General features: G+C 48.4%; 2 protein-coding genes across 3 annotated transcripts; one reads left to right on the top strand and one right to left on the bottom strand.

Annotated features, from left to right (window-relative positions):
* The first annotated feature begins 1,309 nt into the window (after positions 1-1,309).
* LOC108080324 (G-protein coupled receptor moody) lies at positions 1,310-3,995 on the top strand. Its single transcript, XM_017175019.3, has 3 exons — positions 1,310-1,886; positions 2,322-2,948; positions 3,009-3,995. The coding sequence occupies exons 1-3, from the start codon at positions 1,378-1,380 to the stop codon at positions 3,442-3,444; spliced, it is 1,572 nt and encodes a 523-aa protein (XP_017030508.1). The 5' UTR covers positions 1,310-1,377; the 3' UTR covers positions 3,445-3,995.
* On the bottom strand, positions 3,945-11,256 carry Sik2 (Salt-inducible kinase 2). Of its 2 annotated transcripts, none has more exons than XM_017175017.3 (8): positions 11,021-11,256; positions 8,697-9,565; positions 8,565-8,628; positions 8,214-8,500; positions 7,096-8,154; positions 6,738-7,025; positions 4,758-6,674; positions 3,945-4,700 (listed from the first exon to the last, which is right to left on the bottom strand). In XM_017175017.3, the coding sequence occupies exons 2-8, from the start codon at positions 9,375-9,377 to the stop codon at positions 4,593-4,595; spliced, it is 4,404 nt and encodes a 1,467-aa protein (XP_017030506.3). In that variant the 5' UTR covers positions 9,378-9,565; positions 11,021-11,256; the 3' UTR covers positions 3,945-4,592. The 2 variants fall into 2 exon arrangements, with proteins under 2 accessions (XP_017030506.3, XP_017030505.3); XM_017175016.3 differs by having other exon boundaries at positions 10,791-11,256.
* Between the last annotated feature and the right edge of the window lie 67 nt (positions 11,257-11,323).

Raw genomic sequence — 11,323 nt, forward strand, 5'->3', positions numbered from 1 at the left:
TTACGCATAGAATCGAAATCGTTAGCATATAGTATTTATTCACTATAATCTCGCGTGCGTTTCTCTTTTCTTTTATATTTTTTATACATTTTTTGTTGTTGTTGTTGTTACTACGAGTAGATCCCATTTATTATCCAGAGGAAACTACACACACACAACACACACACACTCGAGGAATCGAGAAAGTTTTCAGTTTCGAAAATGCGCAAAGAGGTGTGCGAACGAACGGAATGCCGGAATCAGGGCTACAAAAGATATAATATAAATTTGGAATCTATATAGTTAGGAGCTGGTTTTAATTTTAAAATCAAAATATAATCTTTGAATAAAAAGAAAAGAAAAAAATTAGGGAATTATATAGTTACATTTTTTCTAAAATTCTTAAAATTATAATTAGTTTTGAAATAATATTTTAAAATATTTTATATATCATAAAAAAGATAAACCTTGTTTTTAAAATTCTTAAATTTTTTGTATAGTCCTAAAATAAATAATAATAATAAAAAAATATATATATATCATAAAATAGAAAAAACTTGTTTGTAAAATACTTAAATATGTTAATAGTCCTAACAACAATTTTTTTTTATATTTTATATATCATAAAATAGATAAACCTTGTTTTTTAAATTCTTAAATTTTTTTCTTAAGACCGTTAAAAAAAAATGTTTAAATATAGAGTTTTCAAAAACTTAGCTTTGAAAGGTTTGTAAAATGTTTTTAAAAAAAGAAAAGCATCCCTGGTACGAGTATTTGGAATTTTTTTGTAGAAGAAAAACAGCAACAATGCGATCCATCAGAATATCGGACGCTCTAGAAAATTGGGAGAGAGGAAAACCTGGGGAGGCTGGAGGTAAGGAAAAAAAAACAAAAACCGATTCCGAATCCCAAAATCCGAAACGTTAACGAATGGAGCCCAACCGAACCGAAGAATAGGAACAATGTAAACATTGCGCCCATTCCACGGGCAAATTACCAAATTACCAAATTACCCGATGATGAAGTCAATTGTTGTATACAATAAAAATTTGTTCAGCCATTGTTGTTGTTGTTGTAGTGGCTGCCACTGTATTGTTTTCCTTTTCCAAAAGTTTTTCTAGTTCGCTGCTGCTTGTGTAGTTTTTTTCGGGCTCTTTTCTGGATTTTATTTTTTTGTTTTTTTCGATTTCTTTCTTTTTTTTTCTTCAATATTTTGTACGCTCGGCTGGCTTCCCGCTTTTCCTCACTTTTTGTTATTGTTGTTGTTTTTTTTTTTGGGTGGCTATGTGGCTGCTAAGAATTCAGTTTTTAGTACAAATTCAGCAAAGGAACGAGCAACGCGCACGCTTCCTCCCTGCACCGACCGACCGACCGACCTGACCCGACGCCACCGCTACCATGTTCCCGCCCAGCAGCAGCAGCAGCATCAGCAGTAGTCCGCAGACGCAGCAGCCAGAGATAATGCCATTGCTACAACCAAATCTGGATCTAAATCCCATGGATATTGAACGCATGTCACCGGAACTGGACAGTGATGGACGTCAGGTGCTCTTCGAGGGCTATTCGGATGAGCTGCTGACCATCGCCTGGATGGCCTGCATTGTCTTCATCATTGTGGGCGTTCCAGGCAACCTGCTGACCATCATTGCTCTCTCACGGGGCCGTCAAACCCGCAATTCTACGGCCATTTTTATTATAAATTTATCCTGCTCGGATTTGCTTTTCGGTTGCTTCAACCTGCCCCTGGCCGCCTCCACATTCATGGAGCGTGCCTGGACGCACAGCGACCTGTTGTGCCGCCTTTTCCCCATGCTTCGGTATGGCCTGCTGGCGGTATCCCTGCTCTCCGTGTCGCTGATCACCATCAATCGGTATATCATCATAGCCCATCCCAGGCAGTATCCCAGGTAGGTTTCCACCTCCACTTGACCATATTTCAGCAGAAAACCCACACTCGGTTGGATCGATTGTTGTTTCGGAATTTAGACAAACATTTCGGGATTTCAATTCGCATTCGCCTCTTGTGTTTATAACAAAAAAAAAAAAAGGAAAAAGAAATGTGTGTGTGGGTTCGAGTGTATATTGTGTGTGGAAAATGGGTTTTGTTTTATGGGTATATATGTGGGTATATAGTTGGTGTTTAGTTGGTGTTTAGTTGGTATATAGACCAGCACATGCATCTGATAGAAATAGAAAACATAATCAATTTTGAAATACTATTTTAAGGGGGAGGTCAATGAACCTGAAAAGTTGGGGTATGAAGTATTATTTTATATTTATAAAAATAAAATATTCTCCAAAGACTTATCCCTCACTTTCTTCCCTCCCTTTCCTTCCCTTAGGATCTACCAGAGACGCTATCTGGCCCTGATGGTGGCCGGCACCTGGGTGACCACATTTTCGATCATGATACCCACCTGGCGCGGAGTCTGGGGCTGCTTTGGCCTGGACGTCAGCATCGGTTCCTGTTCCATTCTGCATGATCGCTACGGAAGATCGCCCAAGGAGTTCCTCTTTATAGCCGCCTTCATGGTGCCCTGCATCTGCATTGTGATCTGCTATGCACGGATTTTTCTGCTGGTGCGCAAGGCGGCCATACGGGCTGGAACTGCCGGCAAGGCAAATCTCAGCGAGGTGACGCCCAGCTCAGCGGTGCCCAGCCAGCCTATGCCACGAGCCAAGCCGGAAAAGGCCAGCACATCCAGTGGCGAGGGACAACAGCAGCAGCAGCAGGAGCCAGGACGACCCTTTGTGGTGGCAGAGCATTTGGCCTACATAGATGACAATGCCTCTGCAGACAGCCTGCCCATCTCCTACAGCATACGGCGACGGGAGCAAGAGGAGCAACAGCATTCCCCAGTGGATGCCAATGTGGTGCTCAAGGAGAAGGAAAAGGAACGGGAGCGTGACCAGGAGAAGATCAGCCTGGGACGCAGTCTAACCCAACTGGAGCTGGCCAAGAACTCCGGGTAAGTGGAGCTACAAACTCTTATTAAATTATATACAATTTTTATTTTCGATATTTCCAGAAAGAATCCCCATCCCATTACCACCTCCCTGCGCACCTCCTTCACCCGCTTTAGTCCCAGGAAATCGCTGTATGCCTCCATGGGTAATACCTCTAATGCCTCCTCCATTTATCCGGGCCGAATGAGTGCCAAGGATCGGCGTTTACTCAAGATGATTCTGGTGATCTTTGTGTGGTTTGTGATTTGTTATTTGCCCATAACGGTAACCAAGATCTGGAAGTCAGCCACGGAGGTGCATTGGTTTAATATCGCTGGCTATCTGCTCATCTACCTGACCACCTGCATTAATCCCTTGATTTATGTGTTGATGAGCTCAGAGTATAGGCGGGCTTATTGGAATCTTTTGCGTTGCCATGGCTCTGGGGATGCTCATCAGCAGGAGCAGCGGCATCAGCAGCAGCAGCGGAAACGGAAGCACATAAAGTCTGCGGCGTGACTTGCTAACATTACCTGCGTTACCTTACTCCATCATCATTGCCTTTGTATGTCCTCCGTCCCCAGCAGGATAATGCTAATGATTCGATCATTTGTTGTGTCTAGTCACAGGATCAAAGCCCTTCCAAAAACCATACCGATATCTGTATCTATATAGCAAAAGGCATTCGAATTATTAAGATGAGTAACGGCCATACAATCGAGCTCTCTTTATTCTTAAAATTGAATTATAGAAAGCGCTTGCTTGAATGAGCAATCGTTACTCATCTTAAGCTCTCTTACTGGCTTTAGGCTCTCTTAAATCTAGTTCAAAAGCCTGAAAGAGAGCGCTCTAGAGCTTTTGAACTCAATTTAAGAGAGAGCCTGAAGCCAGTTGAAAAGCCAATCGTTTGGCTTTACTCATCTTAGCAATTCGAATGTCTTTGATATAACTGTATCTAAATATCTGTATCTATATCTATTTATATACCATATATGTAATGTAGGAACTCCAGAAGTGTATTGCATTTTATACCAAATGACTTTAATATCTGGTTTACATTTGAATTCCATGTTTAAGAACAATCGATGTTTTTTTTTTGTTTTTGTTTCTTTTTTTTTTCTTGCTTGTTGCTAATTATTGTACCAATACATAATAGATATATCCATATATGGATATACCCTATCTATGCCCCCAATAAATGCTTCGAATAATTGATATATGTAGTTACGTTGTTCTTCGGTTTTTCCTTCTCATCCTCCTCCTCCTCCTCTCCGGGGGTTTACTATATAGTGTAATCATAAGTAGAGCTATAGCTTAACGCTATTATTATCAATATACATATTGTATATGTCTGCGTGTATGCGTACGAAACTTGGACTACTTAAGGCTAGTAACACAACTAAATCTTCCAATATTACGTTGATTCCATCGTATAGCTCCCAGTTCCAGTTCCAGATGGATCCGTGTATTGTATATATATATATATATCTATATATGTATGCCTGGTTTGTATATCGTATATGGGATCAAATAATTCATAATTGCGATTGCGAGCTTAATAAAAAAAGGTGACCAACGAAGGCCCCCATTAGTCCGATGCCTCCCTTCCCCCGGGGAGAGCATCCCCCTTTTGCACCCTCTTCCCCATATTCCCGCCTTCATCCCGCTCAGACAGACTCCAGGTGCTCGGATATCTCCAGGATGGGACTCTCGCTGAGCGGCTTCACCAGCGACTGCCAGTTGGGCGTGAATAAACTGAGCACGGGCGTCGATGTCTGTAAAGGACATATATTATTTCAACGGGAAATCCCAAGAATCCCTGAGATACTCACATGATATTCGGCCTCCAGGCTGTGCCCGTGAGGCGTGGCCGGCTTGCACTTGAATGCCGTGGGCGTGCCCGGTGCTGTGGACGGCGGCACTGATCCGGCTGCTGCTGCTCCTCCTCCAACCACACCCGTTGCCCCACCATTTGCTGCTCCTCCTGCTCCCTGGCCAGAGCCCTGCTGATCCGATTGGCTGATGTAGGAGGTCTTTAGGTTCATCTGGCTGAAGGCATGTGCTCCCGGCATGGTCATCGAGTGCTGCAACCGCGGTGTGCCGCTCCTGGGTCGCTCCAGCAAAGCCAACTCATACAGCTCCTCGGCCAGGTGCTGTTCGGGATTGGGAGCAGGCGGTGGTGGTGGCGGCGGCTGCGGGTGGCCAAAGTGCTGATGGTGCTGATGAAGCTGATGCTGCTGCTGCTGCTGATGCGGATGTGGATGTGGATGCTGCTGCTGATGATGTCGCCCGGCCAGCTGAGCCTCCAAAGCGTACTGCTTCTGGAAGAGCTGACGCTTCTGTTGGAGCAGACGATGCTGAAGCAGTTGCTGCTGCAGCGGTGGCTTCTGCATGGGCGACATGGGCACTGCTAAAGGATGATGTGGATGTGGATAGAGACCCGGTGGCGGCGGTGGCGGAGCATAGCAGGCAGCAGCAGCAGCGGCAGCCGCAGCGGCGGCGGCGGCCGCAGCAGCATGACCATACAGATCCCCGCCAGCGCCGGCTTCCAGGAGCAGCGGTGGTGGAGCAGCCGCCTGACCAGGATGGAACAGAGGATGCTGAACATGTCCATGACCATGGCCATGACCATGACCATGAGCATGTCCATGATGATGCGGCAGCGTCATTAGCGGATGATGTTTGCCGGCGGGCAGGACATAAAATTGACCATTGGGAAATTGACAAAGCTCCTCCAGGCCATACACCTGGCCATGTCCATGTCCATGATGCTGCTGCTGCTGATGATGCTGGTGGTGTGCCGCCTCCTGCTGCAGCTGCTGGATCTCGAGCCAGTTGTGTCGCTTGGCCTGCTCATAGCGATAGCTTCCATACACCCGGCTAGTGCCCAGCAGGCTGCCCGAGCTGAGCAGTCCCTGGGCCACCAAGCCATCGCTGGCCCGACGTCCCTCGCGGAAATGTATGGGCGAACGCTTGTCCAGAAAGGGTGCACCTCCTCCTCCTCCTCCTCCGTTTGGCGGCGGTGTGGGATTCGGTGTGGGCGTGGAGGCCGAACTAGGAGGCGGCAAACCCAGACCCAAGCCCAGGCCCAAGGCCAAGGCCCCTGGCATATGGATGCAGGAGCTGTGGCTGCCATACAACGAACGCTCCGACGAATGCTCCGAGGAGACGGCCGCCGGCGAACCCGAAGCCGGCGTGGGTGTGGCCAGCATGGAGCTGGAACCCATACAGGAGGGCAGACTACCCTTGCCCGAGGGCAAAGCAAAGTCCAGGCTATCGTAGGGGCCGCTGCAGTTGCTCTTCGAGGAGCCGCGACTTAAATTCTGGCTGAGACTCTTGGAATAGCTGCCGGCGCTGCCAGCTAAGACACCGCTGGAGGAGCTACTGCTGGCATACGAACGCATCCGATGGGTTTGGCCTCCATTGCCACCCCGGCTGCCGCCTCCACCAGCACCGCCGGCCAGGTGGGTTAGATCGCTGCTCGAGTGCGAGGTGGGTCCACCATTGGCCTGGCCATGACCATGACCATTGCTGTCCTTGGACTCTTGTGAGGCCGAGCCGGAGGGATCATTGCCCTGATCCGTTTCGCAGCCCTCATCCGTGCTGGAGCTGCCCTGGGCCAGGACCTTTTTCTCTGATCTGCTGTCACCATTCGATTTGGACTCGTTCATCTCCTGGCCGGAATCACCGCCACTGCCATTGGTGGTGGTGCTGCTGCCGCCCAGTTGGCCACGTCGCTTGCTTCGTTGCTGGCGGGGATTAGGAGAGGGGTTAAGTTTGAATTCTTGACAAGATTAAAGACTAAAACTCACCTCTACGGGCAAAGGACTCTCCTGGAGGGTCTGGAACAGCTTGGTGGCCTCGGCGGACATCTTGTAGCGAAAGCTCTGGCCAAGATTGGCCTGAGAGTCAAAGCTGCTGGAGCCGGACATGGCCTTCATGGTCTTGGTATTGCTCTCGCCAGAACAGGAGCCCGAAACGGAAGCCATGCCTGAAGCTGAACCTGATCCTCCTCCTCCTCCTCCGCCGCCCACTGAAGGAGAGGCTGCTGTTTCCGGCAGCTTGGGCGGCTCCTCCTTGCCCTCCGCCACAGCTGTGGACTGTTAAGGAAAAGGTTTTGAGTTGGAATCTCTGGCGCAGATGCTCTTCCTCCTCCTCCTCCTCACTCACCTGCTGCAGCAGCTGCCGGCAGTCTTCGGTGCTCTGCTTGATGATGTACTCGCTGATGGTCTGATGCAGTTGCTTCGAGGCCAAGGGTACACCGGGTCCGGGTCCGGGTCCTGGTCCTCCTCCTCCCTCCATCATCTCCCGGCAGCGTAGATTAACCAGCGAGGGATTGTTGTCAATGCTTAGGGATATGGCCACCGGACGATGGCCATGCGGTGAATTGGAGCTCAGGCTGTGCCTTCCCATTCGCGAGGAGTTCGTAGAGCTGTTGGAGGGCGCCGGCGAAACAGCTGCAGGCAATGGGGTATAACGCATGGGTAAGGGTATGCCAGGCGGTGGCTCCACCTCTGGCACTCCACCTCCTCCTCCTCCTGCTCCATTTAGATACCCCGCCAAATGGGCTTGGAGTGGCAGCTGGAGAGGCGAGTACTTGGCATAATAGTGACTGGGTTCCGGGCGGTCACTCATAAGCACCGTCTGATGACGGCTAAGTCTTTTGTGGGCCTGATCCTTGGCCAGGATCGAGCTGGTGGATATTGTCTTGGATTGTTGCTGCTGCTGCTGCTGCTGGTCGATTTTGGTGCTCTTGTAGAGCAACCGCTGCTGGGCGGCGGCAACCGATGAGCCATTGCTCTGCTCCTTCTTGTGACTGACGCGATCTTGGAGTAGCAAATAAATGGCCGCCACATGGTCATAGGTGTTCTTCTTGAGACTCGCCCGCGTCTTGTCCGGCCCAATGCCCACATATTCCGCCATTATCCTAAGGATATCCTCGCTGGGCTCCAGTCCCGACTGTCGCTCGGCACTCAAATTATACTTGGCTATAAGGACATGCTCCAGCAGCTCGGGACACATCCAACGATGCCGCTTAATCTGATCGATGGTATAGCGACGTGTGGGCTCCAGGACAAGCATGCGACGGATGAGATGCTCGCACTCGGAGCTCATGAAGAAGGGGATGCGAAAGCGACCAGAAAGGACACGGTCCCGCAGGCTCTGCAGCGTAGAGCCATCAAAGGGCAAGGCGCCACAGACGAGGACATACAGAACCACGCCCAAGGACTGCAAGAAGAGGATCCTTAGAAAGGATATATACATAAATATATTTCTGGGAAACTCACCCAAATATCAATCTCCGGTCCCGTGTACTGTTTCCCCTCAAACACCTCGGGTGCTGCATATGGCGGTGAGCCGCACCAGGTGGCTAGGAGCTCGCCAGGCTTGAAATGATTCGAGAAACCAAAATCAGCTATCTTGATGTTCATATTGAGATCCAGGAGCAGATTCTCAGCCTTGAGATCACGATGAACAATGCCCTTCTTGTGGCAATACTCCACCGCCGAGATGATTTGCCAGAACTTGAAGCGGGCCGCCGACTCTGACATTCTGCCATATTTGGCAATGTAATCTGGGCAGGAATCGGATATTACAAAAGGATATGATCTGGGCAGGGGTATATGGGAGTCACTTACCAAAGATCTCGCCCTGGCTGGCATACTCGGAGACTATGTAGATCATGTTTTTGGTCTCCATAACCTAAGGGGTAAAGGAAACATATAGTCATCATATATTGATCCCCCCCCCCTCCCTCTCTCCCCTCTCACCTGGTAAAGCTTGATGATGTGCGGATGCTTCAGTCGCTTCATAATCTCCACCTCGCGATAGACCTTCTGTAGGTTGGTCTGGTCCAGCTGCGACTTGTCTATGATCTTGATGGCCACCTCGTTCTTGGTGATGCGATGCCGGGCCAGCTTTACCACGGCAAAATTGCCCTTGCCAATGGTGCGTTCGATATCATAGAAGCCCACACGCATGGGTTCCTTCAGCTTGAGCAGATCCTTGCCACTCACACCGCCCATAGAGCCGCCGCCGCTAGCACCTCCTCCTGCTCCTCCTCCAGAAGTACCTGTGGGACTGGGGCCTGGAGTGGCGCCGCCGCTGGCAAATAGCTTCTGGGCCAGCAAAGCATCCTTGCAGGCCACCAAAGCATCGATAGAAGGGGCAGCAGCACTGTTGTCCAGCAGGACAGAGCTACGTATGGACTCCAGTTGGGGATGTGGCATTTTGTCCAAGGTCTCTGACTCGGGTTTGCCATTTTGAGGCTGCTTCTCCTGCGGCTTCTTCTCCGGCTGCTGTTGCTTCTCCTGTTTCCCGCTTGCCTGTTTGACCACCAACTTTTCTAGCTTCTCATGCTTCTGTTCCTCCGGCGGCTGGCCCTCCTCGGACTTGGTGGCGGACTCCTCGCCAGCCGATGCAGCCGCCGCCGCCGCCTCGCACGCGCTCATTTTCCAACTGCGCCACTACGGGCGTGCGAGCTAGTGTTCTTCACACAGAGAGGAGGCAGTGCCGGAGATGAGAGACCGAGACTGAGATCGGTAGCGACACGCGCGAGAGGATGATGATGAGGCACATGCTCGCAGAGCATGCAGGGAATGCCCGGAACGCCAGCACCTCCTGGCCCATGGCAGTGCTCCTACACAAAGAGAAAAATGGGTAAAAAAAAAACAAAAGGGAATGGTTAATTACAAGGAAATAATTTTTAATAAAAGAATTTTAGAATTCATTTAATTTAATTTAAATTAATGAATTTATTATGTATTTAATTTAATTATAATTTAGTTTAATTTATATAAAATTAATAAAAAATTTATAAAAATCATTTAAAATCCTTTAAATTTAATTTAAATTAAAAAATTTAATAAAAAAAATGTATTTATTTATATTTAATTAGTTTAATTTATTTAGAATTAATTAATAATAATTAATAAAATAAAAAAATAAAATCCCTATTTAAATCTTTATTTATTTAATTTAAATTTCTAAGCTAAATATTTCGATTTTTTTTAGATTTTCCAGTTAACAAACAAAAAAACCATATATCCTTTTTTTAAAGGTCCTAAAAACAAATCGCAAGTTTATGACTAATTTTGATTTTTTTTTTCCTTCGTTGTAAATGAGTGTGTGGGGAGGAGGGGTGGCTTAGAGGGGGCGGGGGTGGGAAAGTCGGCGCTTGATAAGAGATTAGCTCAGCTATCTGTGCTTGCATGAATGCATGTGTATGTGTGTGTGGCTTTCGGCCATTACAAAGCCACTGTGCTTGCGTATGGGTATGCGCTCTCTTCTTGCTCTCTCTCTCCCTCTCTATGTTGGTCTTGCTCTGTCAGTGCTGCAGAAAAATGACGAGGAATTCAAGGGAAATTATACAAATAACAATAAATTAAAGGTTTTTTTTATTGTTAGTTGCCTTAAAATATAATTTTGGACTAAAAAATTAATTATAAATTCCCTTATATAATGAAAAACTCTAAATAATAAACAGGAAATAAACTTTGCAAATATAAAAAATGGCTGCTTCCGTCTTCCATTTTTTCTCTTTCAAAATGGCTATTTTTCCCACGCGCAAAATGGCTGAGTTGGCAGCACTGTTCTCTGCGAGAGTGGGTGCTCGCTCGTATGTGTGTGTGTGTGTGGGTGTCTGCCTACGTGTGTGTTGGTTGGTTGGTTGGTGAAAAATCAATAAGCAGAGCGGGGGCATTGCATCGCGGAAATCTCTCGCCTTGGCCAGGCGCTCTCAAAGCCACCACATTGCAGCCAGTTCTTAGTCGCAGGATGCACTGCATCAGAGGAGCAGCAGTAGCAGCCAGGAGTTAGTCCAAGGAATGTTAGCCCCCCCATTCACACAATTACACAAAAATTACCGTTAGTCGTGTGGGGAGCGTAGAGAAAAAAAAAAACAGAGGAGAGCCGGCGGTTTAACAAAAACAATTCACAAATCCGGATCGTATGCCTATGAGGATGAACGACGACAACCAAGACGGAGTAGACGGTGACCACATGCACAGACACATCCACATCCACATCCCGTTTGCGGATCTCGCGGACACATGCGGCACAGCACAGCACGGCACGGCACGGCACACACACTCACTCGACTCGCGGCAATGCGACACACAGATGGGATGGATGGATGGCCTGCTGCTGCTGCTGCTGCTGGGGAAACGTGGCTGCCTCCAGTCCCGAGCTGCGTCCAACTGGCGTCCGCAAGCTTGACGCTCGACGCGCTGCCTGCCTGCTATTCGCAGCCACCCCCGCTCTTCGTCCGCTTTCCCGACCGACCCCCAGCGAGGCAGGCAACGACGACGACGAGGGTTGCCAAGTGCCAAGCGAGATGTGTGTTTGCCGAGTGCCCGCCGAGAGTGTGTGTCCAAAAGGGTTGCCGAGCATGCCGGAG

Source organism: Drosophila kikkawai, chromosome X (genome assembly GCF_030179895.1).
Source record: "Drosophila kikkawai strain 14028-0561.14 chromosome X, DkikHiC1v2, whole genome shotgun sequence".
In the NCBI taxonomy this organism is placed as follows: Eukaryota; Metazoa; Arthropoda; class Insecta; order Diptera; family Drosophilidae; genus Drosophila; species Drosophila kikkawai.

Coding starts and splice junctions, on each gene's coding strand:
- Sik2 (XM_017175017.3), bottom strand. CDS start 9,377: ATGAGCGCGTGCGAGGCGGCGGCGGCGGCTGCATCGGCTGGCGAGGAG. Junction 8,629..8,696: donor ACATCATCAAGCTTTACCAG/GTGAGAGGGGAG, acceptor TTTACCCCTTAG/GTTATGGAGACCAAAAACAT. Junction 8,155..8,213: donor GACCGGAGATTGATATTTGG/GTGAGTTTCCCA, acceptor CTCTTCTTGCAG/TCCTTGGGCGTGGTTCTGTA.
- LOC108080324 (XM_017175019.3), top strand. CDS start 1,378: ATGTTCCCGCCCAGCAGCAGCAGCAGCATCAGCAGTAGTCCGCAGACG. Junction 1,887..2,321: donor CATCCCAGGCAGTATCCCAG/GTAGGTTTCCAC, acceptor TCCTTCCCTTAG/GATCTACCAGAGACGCTATC. Junction 2,949..3,008: donor GAGCTGGCCAAGAACTCCGG/GTAAGTGGAGCT, acceptor CGATATTTCCAG/AAAGAATCCCCATCCCATTA.